Below are 22,092 nucleotides of genomic sequence, written 5' to 3' on the forward strand. Positions count from 1 at the left end.
TACTAAGAAAGGAAATTTTCTACAGGACTGGTCCTTAGAAAGTGCAGGACTCGTGTCCTTGGCCTTCCACTGATTCTCTCATCAAAACCATAATCTGTGTTCTAAGAACTTCCAGCAACTTTTGGGGACTGACGAATGACAGACCAAAAGTTGGAAATATCTCTTGGCAGCTTCAAAGTCCAGCACAAGTAGGGGAATGAAGGAAGGGAATGTCTCCATTTTTATGTGTATAAAATGAGTATGGTACCATCTGAAAGTATCTGGAAATACCTTATCCTTATGGTATTTAACCAGAACTGTGACATTGCTATTGGAGACCTTGTAAGTCACTGGCAACAATTCAAAGGCAGCTGACAGCAAACACAGGGGCACAGATTTCATTTGGTTCCTACACAACACTGCCTCAAAGACCCAGGAGCACCACAGCTCTGAGATACTACATGTACACTTGGTCCTTTTCACCCAAAGAAATGATAAATGAAGTTTGGACTCTGCAGAGCCCAGCTGTTTTATTTTAAGAAGTTTATTGCTAAAAGACCAACAAATTCAAAATTTAAAAAAAAAAGAAAAGGGAAGAAACAAAAGCAGCTATTGTAAAACAATAAGGCTGGGCACTAAAGAGAATGCTGCGAGCTTCAATGCCACCCTGTATGAGAGTAGGAGTGGTTCGCTCGGCTGAAAGTGATTAATTTCTTGAAAATGCTGAGGTCACGCTAATTGACATGACCTGTGTAATTAAGCAGTCTCTGTTTACACACGGAAAGCTCAACTGCTGTGAAGCTGGGTTTGTATGACAGAATGTCTTTACAAGTCAAGAGATCAACAACCTTTCCTATGTCCTACCTCCCCGCCGACACAGCTCCTGATTGCTGTTCTGAGGAACAGGCACAGGCATTTCCATATGAAAATCAGCCTGGAGCCTGGGCGAGCACAGCCCCAGCAGAGTGTACATGTTGTGAAGCAAGCTCTGACAGGCCCCAGGGGTGACTGCTCGGACTAAAGCCCCGTGCTGGTGAGAGTCCTTTTCCCACATTCTCTTTCTGTGATAATGCCCTCTGGAATCACAGGAGAACCGTGACAGAGGGAGGAGTGTGGGGTGAGAAGCTGAGGGCTCTGCCATGCTAATACTGGCTTTTACACTGATTCATTTAATCCCTGTGGCCACATCTCCTCACTTCTGCACTTCCCTGCTCAGAGGCAAATAGCACCCCTCTGCCTTCCAGCATTGCTGCAATTAAGCAGTTCAACAAAAGACATTCTACATATAAATAATATTGTCACTTACATAACATTCAACACTTGTATTGAAGTGCAACAATGCTGGAAAAGAAGCAAACAAGGTTCTGAGTAACTACAGAAAGCAGATATATTTTGGATTTGTCTTTCTCCAGAGACCCATGTGGTCCATGTGACAAATCTCTTGTTTCTTTCTCAGAACCCTGAGGCAAAGCCCCACAGACAGATTCTACCATAATCCATCTCTCCGTGGAAAACTCCTCCCACCAAAAGAGAAGGTTCTTTGACTTTCTATCCCATATTTTTATTCAGCACATACCCAGCTAAAGCATTATTGCCACAGTCAAAGACCATGTCTTCAATAAAAGGGTTGGAACAACTATTCCTCAGCATTGCCACCACTCCACTCTGCTGCCAGCACTGGGGAGGTGCATGTACAGACCACCTTCCCAAGGGACAGTGATGCTCTTCAACCCAAAATGAGTAGTGACACAGCTGGACCATAACAAGATGTCCTTGGCTATCTAAAGCTTTGTTGATATTTCAGCTCCCAAGACCCAGTGCCACAAGATGCAAAAATGGGTTAATACCAGCCCAAAGCATCCTAAGAAAGAGGCACACAGTGGTAGCTTTCTCCAAGTGCTCACTACAGGGACAGACCTTCATCCCATCGATGCACGTTTATGAGTCTTTACCACTGCTCAGGAGTAACACATGTAGCCATATGCCTGATTTTATTAATTGCTCTTACACCTTCCTCTGCCCCAGCCAATAAACAAGGTGCCCACTTGGTGTCTCCATGAAAACAAATAGTTCCCCATGGAGAGAGAAATATCTCAGAGCCGGGGAGCCCAATAGCTGAAAACAACAGAGAGGTCATTTTGATTTTTCCTTTTCATGCTTTCCCTTCCGGTGGAGATGACATTATCTTCAAGAGTGCTCTCTTCCAGAGCAAGAAAACCCAACTACTTCCTGACAATTCTGCTGTGACAAGACTTAGGCATTATTTTGTGACCTTATGTTTTTAGCATCTTCCAGTGAATTACTAGGTTAGTTTGGGTCAAAGTACTTCTGTCCTAACAGCTGCTGATTTTTAAATGAGGAAGCGTGTCCGACTGACCTGGAATCGACGCATGTCTCGAGGGTTTCCTGCATTTTTTAGGCAATTTTGGTTACATTTGAGGAAAAATTTCAAGAAGAACCTGTGAAGAAACAGAAATGAACATTAATGCCTTATAAATAGGGTGTAGTCTGTATAAATATGACAGCGATACAAATATGATATCTGCACACTTGGTACAACAAAGACTTATCAACATCAGTATTCCCAACTCACCCTGCCCAGCCAAAGAAGGAGCGGAGCTTACATAGGCCTGATCTAGCAAAACATCCTGAAAATTTAAACACTAATTTCATAGCTCTGTTGTGTCAGAGCCATTAAAGTTTGCAGAGTCAGTCCCTCTGTCACGCCAGGCTGGCTGTGCCATCCAGAGCAATAAGGAACAGACACGTTTTTCAGCACAGCAAAAAAGGGATAGAAAAATGCTAGACATGAAAATTCCCTTGGGTATAAATGGGGTTTTGTTTTACAAGTTCACTGTCACCCTCAAGTTTTGATTTAATACAAAAATACTGAAAGTGTTCCATACAGTTGAAATCTCCTCCCCAGGATTAAACCGAGTTTGTGAATAAAATTAATGCTCCAATAGTGGTTAGTGGAGCCCAAATCCCTGAGAGAAGGGGGAAGCCTTGGTCAAAAGAATGACTTCATGGAAAAATGAAATGTTTTTGATGCAGCCTACTTCCTGACCATACACAGTTCACTGAAGTAGCTATATGACCCTGACATATATCTCTAAGAAAAGACATTGCCTTTTACAAAGCCAAAGAAAAAAGCAAACATTTCACTGAAAATATTTCCTTCAGTGTTATGCATCAGTGGGCTGTAAACTCATAAAGACAAGTCAATGAATAATAGTGGGTCTCAGATTCCAGGCTTCCTCCCTGAAAGCCAAAGTTTATCAGCCTTTTGTCCAAAATAAACTACAGACTAAGGTCTCCTAAAGCTCAGCCGTGCACAGTTTAATCCTACAGCAAGTTTAAAGCCCAGCGTAACCAGACAAGGCAGCATTACACGTGCAATAACCATCAGTGACTAAGCAGAAGTTCCTCTGCCCTGTTCCCACATACAGGAGTGGGGTGGGGAACAGTTTGATCCTGTTTTACTTTAAATCTGAATGTTAACTTTTGCAAGCAGCCCTCTTTCAGCACCCAAACTGAATGCTAGGTCAGCAGAATTTGCACAGACTGTCACCAAGAAAGGCAACACTGCAGGGTAAACAGCTTCAGAAAATCCCTTTTTGATGAGCAGCATTCTTTGCCCTGCTCTAGTTGTGATGCTGCCTCTCAACAAGGCAAGTTTTGCTTCTTGTTCCTCCATGTCAAGGAAATCATACAAGGCAAACGGCTGCAACGATAAATCGAAACTATGAGAGACTGTTTTCATTTAAGAAATGCAACGTAATGAGGAGGATTATCAAATGTGATGCTTGGGATTATCAAGGACTAGATCTCCTGGCCCAGGAAGTCTCTTCTAGACCTGAGCTTCTAAATAAGGGCAAGCAATCCACATAAAATAAACATCCACTGCACTGGAACAGGGGTTTGGAGGCAGTGCTTGTTTAAAGGAAAGAGCAGTGCAAGTCATTGCATTTCTCAATCAAGCAGGTTCTGATATTCAATAATGGAAAGGTGGTGCTATTTGCTGTACATGTGTGTCTTTTTAAGCTGCTAATGGCCAGCTGTGACAGCCTGACTCAGATTGTGTAGAAGGAGCTGTCAGCACAAATCTTGGCATCTCGGATCCAGACAACTGCTTGCCACCAGGCGAGGGTTTGTACTTGTGCCAGAATGGATTTTGAGAGACAAGCAAATAGGGCATTAATTCCGCCAAAGAAAAGCGAAAAGTGGGGAGAGTTGGGGATCTTACACTTCAGATGATGGCTTTCCTGTCAACAGCTCATCACTTAGCTCATGAGCTATGAAGGGCACAGACATCAGATCCCTCTTGCCCTAAGCTGGCCCTGTCTCGCGAAACCCTGGCAGGATTCGGAGACCACCCCTCCACACGAGATTGCTCGCTGAAATAAAAAGCCTGGCCATCTGTTCAGAGGCAAAGACATCCCTGTCAGCTGGTGCCTACAGCCTCAAACAGGCCCTTATGTGGCAAAACCTCTAAGAGCCACTCACTCTTTGGGGAGAAGCTGGCGCTGCCCTGGGTTTACCGCGGGATTTTGGTGGCTTTGCCGAGGGCTGAGTCCAGCAGCTGCCCACCCGGGCTGCCACAGCCCCAGAGCAACACCCCGGCCCTGAGGGGAGCTGGGGCATGGAAAAGTTAAAAATAGCTAAAAATTCCTGGTTTGTATCGGCATAGCACACAAATAATGGGCAGTGAGGGTTGGTGGGCTGATTAAGGGTTCCCCAAAAAAAGATGGAAAGTTCTTTGTGAAGCTCTACGGAGAAACACTGGGCCTTCCCTCCCCTTACAAACTCTGAATTCATGTCAACTCAAAGGCTTGGAAAGTCACCCTGAAATACAAGAATTTGCTTTTTGGGGTCTGCAAAACTCTAACCCAAAGTTTCACAGTCTAACTCCGTGTGCACTGTGCTGTAACCCCCAAAGGCTACAGAAGTTTCACCAAAATAAACTGCAGAAGAAATGAAGCTCATCTGTTTAAACCTACCAAAAAACCTCAGGCAAGCAAGCAAGCAAACAAAACTTCTTTTGAATTAAACCAACTCCAGAAAAAAATTAACTTGCAAAAATAATAGCATTTTCAGAGGAACGCGACGCTCACACAGCCAAGTTCACTCACTGCATGTTAAGCAAAAAAAAAGTCACCAGTTTACAGAACACATTCTGCCAAGTGCCATATTTTAATTCTACTGAAAGACAAAACAAACGATGGGGCTGCACTTTATTTGGGAACACGCCAGGCTGGAGCCCCCCCGGCCACACGAAGCATCCCTCACTCATCCAGGCAAGAGCTGAGCAGCTCCTGGGCTGGCACCACACCCCCAGATGATGGAACCCCCCCACCTTGGCAGGAAGGAGGATGAGAACAGATTAAGACAAGAGTAGAGCAGAGCAGTTTGATTCATGGGGCTCAGCCCAGGCCTTGGTTCCTGCTTTAGACCGATTGTTGAGGTGCCTTCATCACCTCAAGCCCGGTCCTGCCAGCATTGCTCATTAGCAACACTTCACTCTGCAAATATTTCAGATTTGGATTGACAGCACTGGTCCAGGAGAAGTGCCAACAGAGCTGAGCTCTTTGCAAGCATAAACCTCCATCCCCATTTGCTCGCATCGAGCCTCTTCACAGTGGGTTATTTTTTTTCAATTCTAACTTTCCCTGCATTTGGCAGGACTGTGTACCATTAATGCTAACCACAGAGGATATATAGCATTAATACTCACTACTGGGGTCTGAAATTCATTTCCAAGATGAAAAAAAAATGTGCAAAACACAGGAGTGTCAATAAAATCTACAACTCTCCAAACTTATGTGACTGCTGAACACCCACTCTTCTGCCACACAGGAGACAGTCATCAATTATCCTTATTGCTACCATTGAAGGTTTGGGGTTTTTTTTCATCAATCAACCAAAACATATTTTCTGACTCTCTTCCTGACTACTACCATTCCTGGTGTGAAGAGCATTTGTGCATGTGTTTCTCTGTGGAGCAGAGAAACACAATCCAGCTCCATGCAAGTCAGCTCAGGTCCAGGAAAAAAACTTGCACTGGTATTAAACCAGAGAATTCCATGCATCACCTTTACCCCACAGAGACATGGCTGGAGTGTAAGGAAGGGAACTCTGGGGGAAAACCAGTTAATTTTAGATTATATTTAGGTGTCCTACCATGCTGCTCAGGGCAGGCTGCAAAAACTGCTGAGGGACTGAAGTTGCTGAGCAGTTGATGTGTGCCATCCATGCTGTAAAAACCCCTGAGCAACTGCAAGGTCCAGCGTAGAAATACATCCTCTGCTTAAATACAAACCCCTGGGCTGAATCAGACCCCAAACTAATGTGAACTTCTGCTTGCCATGCAAAAGCTCTAAAAAATGTGCTATTGGCTGTTGGGAATGTTCTCTCCTTTTCTCACAATTCAATAGAAATTCGTTTTTTGGACATGAAGTTGTGGGGTTTTTTCTAACAAAACTGCTGCATTTCCAAAAAGATGTTGGTGTCAGTAGGACTCTGTTCTCACCCTCTGATAGGGAGGAACTCTACCCAAGCCTGGTTCCTTCCAGCTCCTGAAACCAGCTGAGGAGTCCTCACCCCTGCCCCATCCATGCTCTGATTCCCCTTGTTCCACTGATGGATCTGGTGAGCACAAGACCAGCTGGAGGTCACTCCACTTGTTTAAAATACTCCCTGCCACTCCCTGCTGGCCTCATTTTCCATCACACACCAAACCCTTTGGGTTTGTGCAACACCTCCCCAGCAGCGGCCTGCTCTTTGCCACCACCACAGGGATTTAAATTAAACCCATGGCAGAAATGGAAGTAATGAAGATGTAAGAGGATTTTGCCTTCCTGCTTTTCTTGCCACTACAAATTAATACTCATGTTTATTAAAAATAACTGAAGAGTTAAATTAAAGAAAGCGAGCTCTGACATGATCTATGTTGGCTCTTCTGTCGCTCCCCTGAAGGAAATTTAAAGGAACTCAAACACGAAGGCTTAGCAGTAGGATTTTCTTGCCATTGCCACAATAAATATGTCTGTGGAAGGAGAAAAAAATAGTTGGAAAGAAGACCTGCTGCATTCCTGATGCTGAAGAAAAGCTTGTTTGTTCCTGATACATTGGAGAAGTTGTTCAAGAACAGTTCCTCCATGTGAAAATACGACAGCTGTCATGGTGCCAAGGTCAGCCAGACCAGTGGCTATCCAGAGTGAGTGCTGGTTATACAGCTCAGACCTGGCTAGGGCAAACAAAACTGACAGAACACACCTTTTCTGTGCTGTAAACACATTTGATAGAAAAAGGGCAACTTCAGACTGCTGGATGAAACACAGCAGCAAGTATATGTGGGTTTGTAAAATTAGTAAAACCAAAATACACAGGGCCAGGGCAATAATTAGCAACTTTCCATCAGATAAAAGGATTGCATGCCCATTCTGTATGGCACACCAATTCAGCAGAGTACTAAATATGTGCATAAATTTAAATACACAAGCAGTACTGGTGGAGACAAAGGTACCACTCACATACTTGAGCACGTCCAGCTCTGCTGTCAAACTGGTGATGCTACAAAAACAGTGTCTCAAACAGCCTCTGATGGGTGTTTTAGCTCTGGTGAAAACTTGGCATGTCCAGAGGAACCAAAGCCAGTACAGAGTTGAGCTCAGAGGTCACCAAAGCTGACAGTGCTTTGTTTGCTTCTGCAGGGTTTTCTCTGCAAGTTTCACACACTTCTCTCTTTGTCAATCTATAACTTCTCCTGCAACTCTTGGTAACTTCATCTACTCAGTAATCTGTCACTAAAATAAAAATATAGGGAAAATGCTATTTTATTTGGAAAAGTAAATAATCAAAAGGTATAGAGAGAGTAGGTTTAGATTAGGTACTAGCAAAACTTCTCCCCTGTGAGGGTAGGGAGGCCCTGGCACAGGCTGCCAAGAGCAGCTGTGGCTGCCTCTGGATCCCTGGCAGTGCCCAAGGCCAGGCTGGACAGGGCTTGGAGCAACCTGGGACGGTGAAGGTGTCCCTGCCCATGTCAGGGGATTGGGTTGAGATGAGCTTTAAGATCCCCTCCAACCCAAACCATTCCTTGATGCTATCATTCCATGATCTATGAAATGCCCCTTTAGAAACTTCAGAAGGAGAAAGTTAATCCTTTTCTCTTTTCAAGTTGACTCTTCCTATCTAAACTCCTATTATAAAATGGCAAAATTCAAACTTAGGCTAAAATAAAGCTTGTTTTTATTCTTGAAGAATAATTTCTTTAATTTTCCAACAATTTAAAACTTCACTTGAAGATTGCTTTTTTTTTTTTTTTTCTTGCAGGCCTTTTCACATAAAGCTCCCTGATCATGTCAAGTACCTTATTAACAAAAGAATAATTGAGACTTACACTGATATTTACCAACATGAGGCTTAGCATGAAAATCAAATATAGGCATGGAGAAAAGCTCCTATTACCCACATGTTCACAGCTGGATTTTACTTGCCTCTTTAGTCAATAAACAGCAGTAGCTACCTTTTGTGGCGTTTTTACAACAGGAAATTTATTCTGCAGAAGAGAAATTAAACACCAGATACAGCCATCTAACTCTCTTCTAAACATAACCTCTTGAGTTATCAAACATCCTAATTATGAAAAAAAAAAATCCCAACTCTGTTCTCTCTGTATTCAATGCTCTTACTGATTTAAAATGGAAGCAAATCAGACATGAATTTTGCATTTATGGGATACTAAGAAATTTACTGGTTTAAAAAACAAACAAATACCAAAAATAAGGCATGGAAAATTATTTACTAGACAATATATACCTTCCTCTTGAACTGCAGAAAAGGTCCAAGAAAAACAATTTGATGCAGAGAATGAACCTCACGCAGTCAGAGCCTGTCAGCTGAAATTTTTCAGACAGTGACATAATAATAGAAATAATAGAAATAATAATAATAATAATAATAATAATAATAATAATAATAATAATAATAATAATAATAATAATAATAATAATAATTACTATTTTGTGAAGTTGCTGTTGCTGCTGGAACTCCAGCACTGCCAGGGTTTGCTGTTATCAATACAGCAAATATTCAGCTCAGCACAGCAAACAGCTGAGGAGGCACCCACATAATCACCAAATCTGAAGGCAGGACCACCCAAACCAGCCTTAAATTACTCATTGCTCACTTCAGCAAGTGCTCCCAGTCACTTTTCCTCAGGTCTGTGCATTCTGCACAGCGAAGCACAGCATATCAATTTTTCATCTTGCATCTTCTGGACTCCTCTAGCTCCCTGATACTGAGTTATAATGCATCACAGAAATTTAGAGTAGTTTGGGAAAGTGTTTGGCATTTTCTCCAGTGAGTGAGTTAAAATCCCAGAGAGACTGTTTTGGTTTCTTTGCCCAGACTTTTAATAAGAAAAGAAAGAGGTAACACCACTGAAAAACACATCACAAAACAGAATTAAGATTAGTCCAGAGGCAGGTCTGAATGCTCAGTTTTTTGTGATTTAATTTTGCCCCCAGGCCTGATGTTTTAATATTTTTTTTCCTTTAAAGTAGAGAAAATCTGAATTTTCTTATATCTCCTTACTTGTGCCCTGCTCCAGTATCTAAAATTTTTATTACACTTGAACTGCAGCTACCTTTCCATCACAAACAAAAAAAAAGTTGGAAGGAGTTTATGCCATCTGTGTACAGGGGAAACACAGGGTATTTGGTTGATGACAATCATTGTGAATAGCAAAATATTAACAATTAAAGTTAATCAATTTGCTTCTGTTTAACCGCTTTTCCCTTCAGTGTCTCTCCATTTTGGTCCCATTTCACCCCTCAAACACTAGGGCATAAAAGTGAGTTAACGATTTTTAATTTTTACTGAAGACATCAGACTTCAGTCACTGGAAAAAACGACAAACCAGCCCTGTGGTCTGTCATAGTTCACACAATGCCAGTGAATTAGCAGCCCTGCCAGAGCCATACTTTAGCAGAAAGAGCCTCTGTTCAGTGTAAGTGCTGACAGATAACAGCAGTGCTGTTATTGCAATATGATATCAGCATTTGCCTCCCTGCCTTCTCAAGGTAAACTCCTGTAACTTTAGCATGGGCACCAAAAAGCAGCAGAGGTATCAGAGTCAGGGGATGTTGGAGAGCAGGGCTAATCCAGCCCTCTGAAGCTGCTTTTCTCACAGCAAACATGGGGCCCTAAAATGTTTCACCATTTGGGGTCTTTGTGACATACTTCTTTCACCAGCTTAACGAGAAAGTTATAAAGATTCACGTGGTAATTATTTCATGTGTGGGGAACACATTCCCCACCTTTCCCTGGACCAGGCCTATGTAAATCCCCTGCATGTAAAATTGTGTGCAATCTGCCTGCACATACAATAATCAATGATTCCTCAAAAAACCTGACCCCAAGAATATCTTTAAGTAACATTGACACACTGGTGCCATCACCCAAACCTGCAAATTAAAAACTATAAAGATCTGGGAACCCAGTCAATCACTGACAAAGGACAATCTGACAGAGATGCTGCTGGGAGATGTGATTGTACACTTTTATGGTTCTCTTGAATAAAGAAAAAAAACCCCAACAATCAAAAGAAATCTTTTAAATTAACTAGTAGATGTGAGAATTAGGGGTCCAGAAAAAAATATACATGCAAATGTACATTAGTATTTACACAAGACAAGATCAAGTGCAAAAATGTTGTGGAAGAAAGTCAAGTGCTGCCTTCAGCTCCTGCCCACAAGCTGGACATTCCATCCAGGGGTTCCCATTGTTTCGTGATATTTAAGAGAATAAAGCCCTCGTTTCCTTTGCAGCAGGGAGCTCTGGCAGTGAGCACAGGATCCGGAGTGTAGTGGCTATTTTGAGAGCTGGAAGGAAGCAAGAGGCTGCTCTGTGCAAAGGCGGAGGCACTTTGAGCTGTGTGTGCAGTGGTTCAACAAGAGAAGACAAGCCAGGAGTACCTGAAGGGGATCATGAACTGCCCCAAAGTATAAAATTCTGCAGAATTGTGTCTGTGTGTGGGCAAGCAACCCAAACACTGTAAAATTCATTGGGATTTACCACAAATGGGAAAAACTGAAAGAGGAAGGGGAAAAGAGATTCTGATGTGCTGGTGAAGAGGATCACCCTATAGGTACTGCTGGAGATGTCATCAATAAATATTGCATATGTCTGCTACCTTTAACATGACATTGAAACAGCTTAATTAACCTCAGAAATAATGGCCTCTGCAGCAAGCAAGTAGAAACCAATCATATCTGCTTATATCACAAATTTTGGATTAAGTGCTTCAGAGCTTTTCTTAAAGCAATGAGCCTTGAACATGTAGAAAAAAGACTTTTGCTGATGTCCTCTTCTGTGTCAGAGAGATGTGGGAAAGGCATTGTAGGCTGTAGCTGCAAAGTTATCTCTTGTACCAGTTGGGAAAGGTGATCCAGCTAACAATAATATTTTCTCCTGTCCTTGAAGCCCACCATCCAGTGAGGTTAAAAACCCCAAAACTGGAGTGGAATTCAGATCAGGATGCTGCTGAAAAGTTAGAACCAGAGCAAAGACATTTATAAAATAAATCATGCTCATGGTACTTTGTTGGTGGGAACTATGAAAAACAGCACATTTAGAGGGAGTTCAACAGACCAAAAGCAGTGTAAGGGCAGAGGCACAGCATTAAATACCTGACAGAGGGGAACAGGGAACACCTACAGACAACTCCCATGGTGTTAAAACACAGACAAGACTTGGGATTTCCCCTGCATTTATGGATGTCTGGCTGTGTCCCAGATGCCCTTCTGTGGGAAAGCAGGGATGAGACCTGTGATTAGTCAGATTTACACCCACAAAACACAGAGCATGAGGGTCTACACAGTACTAGATAAATACTTCAGAATTATGATTTTTCTGTGCTGCTGCAGAGGACAGTATCAGCAAAGGAAACTTTACAATGAGCAGTTAAGAAACCTTGCTAAGCAGCCAGGGCAGAAAGATAAAAGTTGTTGTTCATCTACATCTTACTAATGAAAACTACAATTTGATGGACTTGAAAGTACTTGCAACAGAACAATTCTTAACAACTTTAACTCTATTTATGTTCTACTGTACTTCTTTTGAGAGCAATTGTGCTGGACATCAGGATTAATTTTTTCACTGCAAGGGTGGCAAAGGTTTGGAAAAGGCTGCCCAGGGAGGTGGTTAAGTTCCCACCCCTGGAGCTGTCCAAGGAATGACTGCACACAACATCCAGTGGTTGAATTGAAACCGTGGTAGTCAGTCAAAGGTTGGACTTAATGTTCTTGGAGGTCTTTTCCAACTTTAATGTTTCTATGATTCTAAGTTTTACATCTCTGCTTAATCTCCAAATAAAAAATTAAGAGCAAATTTGAAGAAATACTGTGCAGTGCCAATGACAAACTCATCAACAGACACATGTTAGACAACATGCTAAAATACCCTCACATCAACTTGTCAACAATTACCACCAGCTAACAGACAACCCTGACAATATAATGCTCAGGGCTTGACTGAAAATACAGTTAAATGTACACTATCACATACAAATTGCATGTGACTTTGAGTCTATTCAATAAAATAATATTACTCCAAGTTGGGAAGTATGCATCATTCTGATTACAACTGAATGACAACGTTTCTCTCTGCTGAGATTTCTTCCACTGTGCAGAACAACTGCAACAAGCAAAAAATGACTGCACTGCTCCTGCAGGGAAGCCTCTCTGCCAGCCTGGAGCTGCAGCATTCCCTGTCTACAGCCAGCTTTACCCTTGGCATCTTCTGAGTACTCCACCAACTCTTCACACAAAGTCCTTGGACATAAAGAGGCAGGTTTGGCTCACTGTGCTTAAGAGAGCGTGAAGATCCCTTCATCTTAAAGATTCCTGACTCTCGGTAGAAGCAGCTACCTGGAACTTGCAAGGACATTGAGGAGAACACTTTCATCCTTGCAGAAAGCGTCTTGGGACTTGTTAAGACTACAGGTGGTCAGACACTTGACTTTGTGTCTCTCCTGAAAGACAGCACCTCCAGCAAGGCGGCACTCCCTGGTGTGACACCTCTTCAGCAGCATCTGAAAGGAAAGCCAACCTCCCACTGAGCCACCAAACGCTGCTTCCCACACTAGCGAGGCTGTTCCTTAGAGGACTCTTCTTTGAAAATAAAAAATTGTCAGCCTAGTGATGCAGTGCCAATAACTCCAAGCGCTGTTGCTTTTGTATATCCTGAAGGTTGCTTTTAAAAAATGGGTTTCATTACGTAACGGGTTACAGCAAAGTGATGTCTCACAAGTTTTAAATTGAGATCTTTTAATTTTGTTTTCTTTTTTTGAACCTGCACATGGTTTTCTTGATCTCCATCCAGTCATTTAGAAGGCACGCTCTAATGTTCACCGACATGTCACTTTGAAAGCAAGAGACAGATACATTCTGTATTCCTTGGTAATAGTTTTAGGTTCATTTTTAAAGTTCACTTCCAAAGATCACAAAATAATGGGCGGGGGGAGGGGGGGGGGAAGAGGGTTTTTGTTCTTTTTTCAAGGGAATCTTTCTATCAAATTGTAGGCAATAATGCATTTGAGACACAGAAACCAAGAATGGAACTGGAGCTGGCAGAACAGCCACAGAACACCACCTTGCCTTCATCCCAAAGAGACTTATGCTTTCAAGGTGTCCAGGCAGAAAATTTTCTGGAATTTTAAATATGTTAATAGCTCAAAGTACTGATGACTCCAAGCCAAAACTCCAAATTGGAAAGTTCCTGAGCCCCGAGCAACATTCAGTCTGCAGCAGTGAAAGAGTGAAACAAATTCAGATGTGAACCCGCACACCTTTTATGAAGCTCTCACCTGAGGTTGGCATCTGACCAGAAATAACCAGCTCAGATCCCATCTTGGAGACCCGAGCTCGGGACCAAGAAGTCTTCAGAATAAACTGAAAATATCTTCCTGAAGTGCAAGGGAGGCTGGTTTCTCTCTTGTTGCACTGTCTGTTCCCAAACTCTCTTCCACCCATTACCTCTTAAAGGACATTGGCAAATGGCACCCCTCAGGCTGTATAAATCTCTGCAGAAGGAACAGCATAATTTTTCTCCCATCACGAACCTTCCAGTCTAATATTTGACAGCCTAGATCAGGTGCTGTCCAAACATTTATTAAAACATTTTAAATGATGAATATATCCAATTATTACTATTAATGCAGCTAATACTGACTAATGAGGGGGAAACACACTAGCTTGTGTCCCGCAATTCATTACCCCTGCCTTGTCAACAATTCAAAGCCCAAAACCTAATCATCCATACCGGGCCCTGTTATATTTCACACGTCACATTTAATAAGTCACTCAGTGCCTATAAATTAATGTAACATGTCGGCGTTTATGAGCGCGGCTTTGTCGCTGTTAACAAATGATGTGCTGGCCTGGTCTGCTGCAGCTCAGCAGTGACGAATGATGGAGGATGATTTCTCTCCAAACTATAAACTGCACACTGGGGACCACAGCCACCCGTGGGCATGTGTGTGCACACCCAGGCTGGGCATGGGAATGGCATAGAATATACAGAATTTGGTACCTGTTACAGGTGTATTTCGTACATTTTAATGTATTCAATATTTTTCAGTCCAGTCATTAAATTTTATCAGCACACATCATAACTAGTCAGACACTTATAGAGATGAACACAAGTTGCCACACAGTATTATAGGGATGTATAAACAGCTCTTCAGCAAGTTTATCAAAAACACATCTCCTGAGTGTATCACGTTACAATTTCACTCGCACCACTTTAGGCCAACCAAGTTTATAGATACTATCATTTATAACAACACAACACACAGGTGGGGCCAGATCTTGGGTTTGATTTACAGTTAGTCTGAACACCTGTAATATTTCCATTCTTAGTGTTTCCACAGCCAATCACAGCTTGAAACAGAAATGAAACACCACAGAGTTGTATTGCAGAATGTGATGCTAAACTGCAGATGACTGGCACAGCACCAATACTTCCTTTACTACTTCTTGAGCAAAACTGATTTTTTTAAGCAATATGAATAAAGCATAACTTAAAGTAACAGTATATTAAAAATGTACATGTGATATACATGTACATTTTAAAACCCTTCTTCCAATTTTCCTGAAAAGACTGTAAGCCCTGGAAAGCAACAGGGAAAATGTTGGCATCTTTTGGTTACTTTGGTTACAGCTGTGGCAGGTTCAGGATTGAGGAAAAACATCTGGATCTACATACAACTGCATTAAGTACTATGTGCAGTAATAAAACTGCATGTTGCAAATGCACACTGTGGCCAGGAGGGAAGTTGCCACTGGAACCAGATTTTATGGAGCTCAAGAGGTTTGTCAGCAGCAGCAGAAGACAGATAAGGAAAGGACCCTTGACAGTTGAGCTCCTCACCCCTGGAAAAGCTGACTCTTACCAAAGCACAGACCAGGACCCCTGTTTTGGTTATATAACAAAGCTTTCCTGACAGTAAGGCCAGTTTTGCCCATATGGTCTCTTTTACAGTGTTGTATTCCATTACAGCAACAGATTCCTTATGGAATCCTGGAATACACACAATAACGCACTGGGGATGAGCTCACAGCCAGCCTGGGAGAGACAGATTTGACTGAATTCTCTAGATGCTTTTATTGCCTCTGTTGGGAAATGACAGTCTGTAAAAAAGGAAGATTTGTGGGAAAGGATCATGTCTGAAGGTCTGCCAGCACAAAAAACATTCTTAGAGGAAAACCTCTAGTGTGACAAAACATCGTCTTGAGAAAGTTCATAAGTGAAAGCTCTTCACTTAATCTCGGCAGCCATGACTCAATGCTTCCATGCCCTACTGAAGTAGAATTGTGAAGAGCAGTGCAGCAGAAAGTCACACAAATTTTCCAAAATCAGTCCACCCTGGAAGGGCCATCCCATGGTTACAGTACTAGAGCAGGACACAGAAACCTACATTCCTTTGGGCGCTTGCTACACTTTGGAAGCTGCTGAGTCGCTTTCAGGCTGCTAAAGTTGCAATTAAGCCCTCTTAAAAGTCCTTCTGCACATTTTACTGCATCCTCAGAAGTCAAAACACCTTTAAAAATCTACCTTTAAATCTCTCTGTCTTCTTTTCCCATCTTTAAAATAGGGATCATGACACTTCTCTAGCACACAGGTACCATAAAGACAAAGACACTTTCTAAAAGGTGTCACACACATCTAGGATTCTCTCATGTATTGTTGGCTTAAAAAAAAACTTAGATATTTTTAAAGACTTCTGATATATAAAGGGGAAACGATGTAGGATTTCATAGACTTTAAATGTCTCTAAGAAAATTATTCTGTATAAGCTGGATCACTGAAAGAACTACACTTACCAATTTGTTTTTCTAGGTCGTGTATGGGATTTTTTTGGCATTTCATAGCTTTAGAGCAATAGAGATGGTAAAATTCTGTTGAAAGGCTTGAGCATCACTGCTCCTGCACTCTACACACTACTTCTTGTTGAAGGAAATTATTTGGGAGTACAGTCTGAGATCAGCCACAACAGCAAGACCAGTTCACCACTTAAGGCTCAGTGGTGCCTCAATGTCCCCACAGCCCATCATTTGCAAGATGCTAGAGGTCATGAAGACCCTAAAAACCCAGGGCAACACATTTTTCAGTGCAGAAAATTTATTTAGTAATTGCCGAATAAAACATGTCATTTTCTCTAAAAGCAATATTGTATTTCTAGCACCCTATATAAAAATTATATGGTGCAAACCCATCCTCCAAGTAAATCTCTGACACCACCTATGCAAGCAGAAGCTGAGACCACTATTCCTGACCAAAACCAAATTATTAGAGCAGTGAAGCCCAAATAAACAGCATCACCATAATCAATCATGTCAGCTGTACAGCACCCCCAGCACCTGCGTTCTTTTAATCCCATTCTCCTCCCTGTCATTCATTTACCATCTTTACTCCTTTTAGTCAAAAAATTTGTGGGGCAGCACAATATGATTTGTATATAAATCTGACCTACCAGAGGTCTCCAGGTACTACCACAAAACATATGACAGATAAGAAGAAGCTTCATAACCTTTGGGTTTTTTTTTTCCTTACATTCCTTAAGCTTTAAATGGGCAGGGCAGGAAAAGCAAAAAGTAAGCTGAGTGTCAACATGAAATCTTGGTACTGTCTGCATGCCACAGCAAACACACTTAGCTCTAAAAACTTCTAAAACTCAATAAGATAAGTGGAGATTGCAAAGAAGTCACCACACAGGCACTGCTGGAGAAAGCATTAAAAACATGTGAAGTAGAACTACCCTGTTGCAAGGGATTCATGGAAACTCTGAAATCTTGAAAAGGAGAGAAATCTGCATGACAATAACATTGTTTCCTTCTCTGAGGGACCCTTAGGGCTCACAAAATCATACAGAAAAGAACACAGCTCTTTTCAATTCAGCCCATTGTACAGAACGGTGAATGTCACAAGTTTTATTTTATAATGATTTAACATAAAGAAAAATAAGGGCTCAGGCAGAGACATATTTTCCTCAAGAATTTATTGTTCACCAAAATGGTTTGTTTTGCTGAAACATTTATTTTTGCTCTATTTTTTTTTCTCTAGCTTCATTCTAGAGCTGCCTTTGCCCACATTTTTGCCTTGAGAGAGGTTAAATTTCCATTGTCATCTCTTCTGTCCCCTGCAGCCCCTAGAGCTGCCCTGAGCAGGTGATGCTGCACCTGCATCACTGCTAAGCCACCAACCACCTCTGCCTTCTTGCACCTTCTGTATCCTCCCTCCCAAAACAGGGATCCCTCTGGAGACAAGGGAGCACAGCATCACCAATACCAGCCCCAATCCTCTGGCACCAGAGGCAGAATCGAGCCTGAATTGCAGGCTGAGGATCCCTTTGATCCCTGCTGGGCGCACAGTGGTGGCCCAAGAGGACAGGAGCGTCCCCAGCCTGTCAGCTGGAGCAGAGATCAGGAACTGCCTCCCTGGGGGAAACAGAAACCCAGCTGGAAGAACATCCTTCCACATTCCTGTGTGAGCAACGGGGATGAGCTGCACTGAAATGAAGGGCTTGAGCCAGCTCTCCTTCCCAGCCAGCAGCAGCTCCAGAGAGACCCTGGCTGGGTTGCTCTGTGTGATCCTGGGATATTCCAGTGCCACCCCGCAGCTCAGCAGCCATCCCTTCCCCTGTGTTCATACTGCACCTCCCAGCAAGGACACAGTTTGTCCTCTTTATGTTCTTAGTCCCCACTGTCATTAAGCCAGGTAAGGAAATGCCAATATTCTCCTTTCAGAGGGGAGGAAAATAAGTGACTTCACAAAAACATGCAAGAGTTTTTGGTAAAAGAATAGAAAGTATTCCAGTGCATGGCTCTGCTAGTGACTGAATTTCTACTCCATGAATTATTTCTTTTAATTAGAAAAGCAGAACATTTTAAAAAATTAAAATAAATCCTAAATCAGCTGCATTTTCCACCAAAATTAGCACTTGGTTCAGAAAGCAAATAAGCCCAAAACTAAGCAGGCAAAGAAAACTCTAAGTGCCTTGTATGTTCAAGCTAAACTGATGCAATTCCACATATTCAGTAAAAAAATAAAGTCAAAAGTAGGTCAGAAAAGCTGACAGAATTAATCACAGAAGAGATGAATAGGAAATTTGATGGAAATAAGATCACTTTTCATGATGAATTCACTGTCAGCACTTAATTGACTACAACAAACTTGAAAATACACTTGGTGAATGTCTGCATTAGCTGGACTTGTGAATGTTTGTAGCAGTTAAGATACACAAACTGATCAATAGTGTAAAACAAAGGAGCTCAGGTATGCATGTGTACTCATACATCACTTCAATAAATTACCCTGGGTGCTAACACCGGGGGAAGGAAGGGGGGTGGATTTAGAACAATCATTTTGGGATCAAGAGCTAAATCATTTCAACCACATCTTGATTTCTGCAAAACTCGGCAGGAATTATGAGGCTTAACAGCGTCTCAACAATTAGCATATTATAAATACAAAAATGATATATTAAAGTGAGAGGAGAAAAAGGCCAGCATTTTACACCTACAGTAATATAATTCCACTACTTAATGCAAAGTAACAGGCATTAGAGTGTTTGGGATCCTCTTGTATAGTGTTATCTGTTCTATCAGTAAATGAGACTATGTGAACAGTACAACCTATAAATAATTCAAGGCCTGAGATGGCAATTATAGAACCATGCACAACCAGCATGAATATTTTATGAAGGCTAAAACAGCCCTCAGAATGAATCATGGATAGATGAACACACACACATACACACACACACTCAGCTGTTGGCCAAGTATTGCTTCCAGACATGGCTTATATCTGATCCTCAGTACATCTAAAAAGAAAATTCCTGAACCCAAAAGTCAGAAGTTACATCTGTATTTTTAGATATTAAGAGATATTAAAAAAATAAATAAAGAGACTGCAGAAGAAAAAAAATGCTATATTGCTGAAAGAAAATGTTTGTTTCCTTTCAAAGATTCTGGTAGGAATTCTAAACAACTTTTTCCTGTGCACAAAACGTGGCTGCCAAAAGCCAACCACGATGTACAAACCAAGGGTCCACAAGGGCTGTGCAGCACCTTGGTCTCCAAAATCTGCCCCTAGAGAAGGACTTGGAGATATTTTCCAGTAGAGATATACTGGTTTAACTCCCCATATGGGCACTATTATTGCAGCACAAGAGCATTCACAGGGGAGTTAGAGCAGTATAACTACTCCAGCATAATTATACAGGTATAATTATGCCAGTAAATTTCCCTGTGTTAGCAAGCCCAGAGAAAACCTCCCTGTAAGGAGCAGGGCCCTGCTGCATCCTGCCCCAGCACACAGCCAGGGGGCCTGCAGAGAAACACATCTGGGAGAAGAGATCCCCAAACCCTGCTCCCAAGCCAGGGCACTCAGTGGCACATGAGTAAATTAATAGCACCCCAGGAGAAAAATAATAAAATAATCTTTTACATGTCTATCAGGTACACAGTCACATGCATGTGCACCCATATTTTAGATATATTTACACTGTATATAAATATAGCATACATAAATACACATACTTTTATTTATATGAATTTACATTTTAGAACATGTGTTATAAACACTGTCTGATTAGTCCACAGATCACCTCCTGGAAATGAGGATGTATAATTTCTCCCATTCTCCCACTGGTAGAACTGGAATACAAAGTTAAAACACCACCATCTATTAAAAGAAACTGGGCTGGAACCTGAGTGACCATCAGATAGTTCTTCTATGCCAAATATAAACATATCTTTGATAGCTTGAAGATTTCTCACGTACAAATATAAATGATGAGACTGGTTTTGGGTGCATGGCAGTCTACATGCATGCATGAGAAATAAAGATTTAGACTGAACACAGAAAAATTATAGAAGTACAGAAGCAGTTCAGACATTTCTTAGTAATCTTAATACATGTTGGGGAGTTTTTTGTTTTTTTTTTTTATTTTTTAAGCTCTTATTGGGTCTTTCATTTGCATCTAAAAGGCTCTTTTAAGGCTACAATTTAAAGCAATGCCTTGCAGACAGGCTGCCGGGTGCTGCAGCAAGGATGTGCCCATGAATGGGGTCACAGTGTCACAGACAGCACGGGGAGCACGAACCCACCCACCTCAGGCCCTTTCCTGCATGACCCCTATAATTTTGTGGGTTTGGCAAACACAAGGGGCAATTGTGTCAGCCAGGGTCAGGCTGCCATTGTGGGGGGTTTGTGGGCAGGATCAGTATCTGAGGGAGAGGGGTTGTGTCACGCTGGGTCAGGAGTCTGCAATTGTGGGTGCCAATTTGGCAGCTCCGAGGTGGGTTGCAGTTGTTTTCCAGGGAGGGAAGGGATGACCATGCTGGCAGCTCAGGAAGATTCAGGGAGAAATGAAGCTGTTTCTAGAAGGTTTTGCAGTGAGAAGAAAGTGAATTTAGTTGATGGAAATGGGGAGATGGCAGAGAGACAAAGCATCCAGGAGCAGGAATGGTTTAGGATATGTGTAGGGGAAAATGCAGCTCAAGGGGATTGGTGCCTTCAATGTTTGCCACCATGAGTTCAATATTTTTCTCAGCCAAAAAGGTGTATTTTCTCCAGCAGAAGACAACACATGAAAAACAACACACCCCTCAGGACATACACCCATGAGAAACTGGTGTATCAAGGAGGGGTTTGGCAAGCAGATTTTACACCCTAATTCTGTTTTGTTTGCAACCAGATCCTAATTCAGCCTTTTTTTCTCCCACCTGCCCATATATTTGGAGATGCTGAATTGTGAGTTAAACTGTGACTCAAACGTGATCAAACTCCTGGTACATATGGACCCAGCAGGGCAGAATTGTGGTGCTTGGTTTTTCCCATTTAAAGGCAGCAAATTAAAAAAAAAAAAACAAAAAACTATCATGAACAGAAACACATACCTTGAGACCACAGTCCAAAGGAAATACTCCGCTAATTGCAAGGGTGTATTAAAGTCATGAACTAAGTAAACTAATTTGCTCTTGGCATACTTTCTATACCTCCCAGGTTTCTGTTTAGAACCTCTGTTTAGACATTTCACAATCTAAATCTGGTGAAGTCTGAAAAAGGCCTTCAGAAGAAGGGAGGAAAAAAAAAGCCAGGCAATGGTGCAATAAGCAGCTTTTGAAACTTGATCTGGCTTTCTATTAATTTGCAATACAGATTTGATTTCTAACTCTCAAAAATCGGAATGGTTAATCTTTTATTTTCATTATTTTGACATTTCTGTTTACCTTTTAGAAATGCTATCAGAGGCACAATGTGGCATTGGAAAGCTAAATGCTAACACATGGAGTGCTCTATGACTGCAAAAATTTCTCTCATACTTTTGCAAATACCACAGCCAAAATCAACAGCACAAGTTTGATTTTCTTCATCATGAATTGACAGCTTATTTATCTCTAAGGAAGAACTTTCTAAACCCCTTAAGCTTCCAAACAACTGAGGAAGGATTCTGCTGACTGTTCAAAAATTTTTGTGCCTCATAAAATTATAAGCTACATTATTCAATTCCTCATGTGTTCTTTCAAAAAAAAAAAAAAAAAAGAG

General features: G+C 41.7%; 1 protein-coding gene across 8 annotated transcripts in view; it reads right to left on the reverse strand.

The window, feature by feature from the left end:
- Nucleotides 1-22,092, reverse strand: part of EBF1 (EBF transcription factor 1) — a 265,262-nt gene that overhangs the window by 94,714 nt on the left and 148,456 nt on the right. For all 8 annotated transcript variants that reach the window (XM_063168936.1, XM_063168935.1, XM_063168934.1 and 5 more), the window contains exon 7: nt 2,357-2,438. In XM_063168936.1, the coding sequence (XP_063025006.1) occupies nt 2,357-2,438 (82 nt within the window). The remainder of the gene's footprint in view (nt 1-2,356; nt 2,439-22,092) is intronic.

Source organism: Melospiza melodia, chromosome 14, assembly GCF_035770615.1.
Source record: "Melospiza melodia melodia isolate bMelMel2 chromosome 14, bMelMel2.pri, whole genome shotgun sequence".
In the NCBI taxonomy this organism is placed as follows: Eukaryota; Metazoa; Chordata; class Aves; order Passeriformes; family Passerellidae; genus Melospiza; species Melospiza melodia.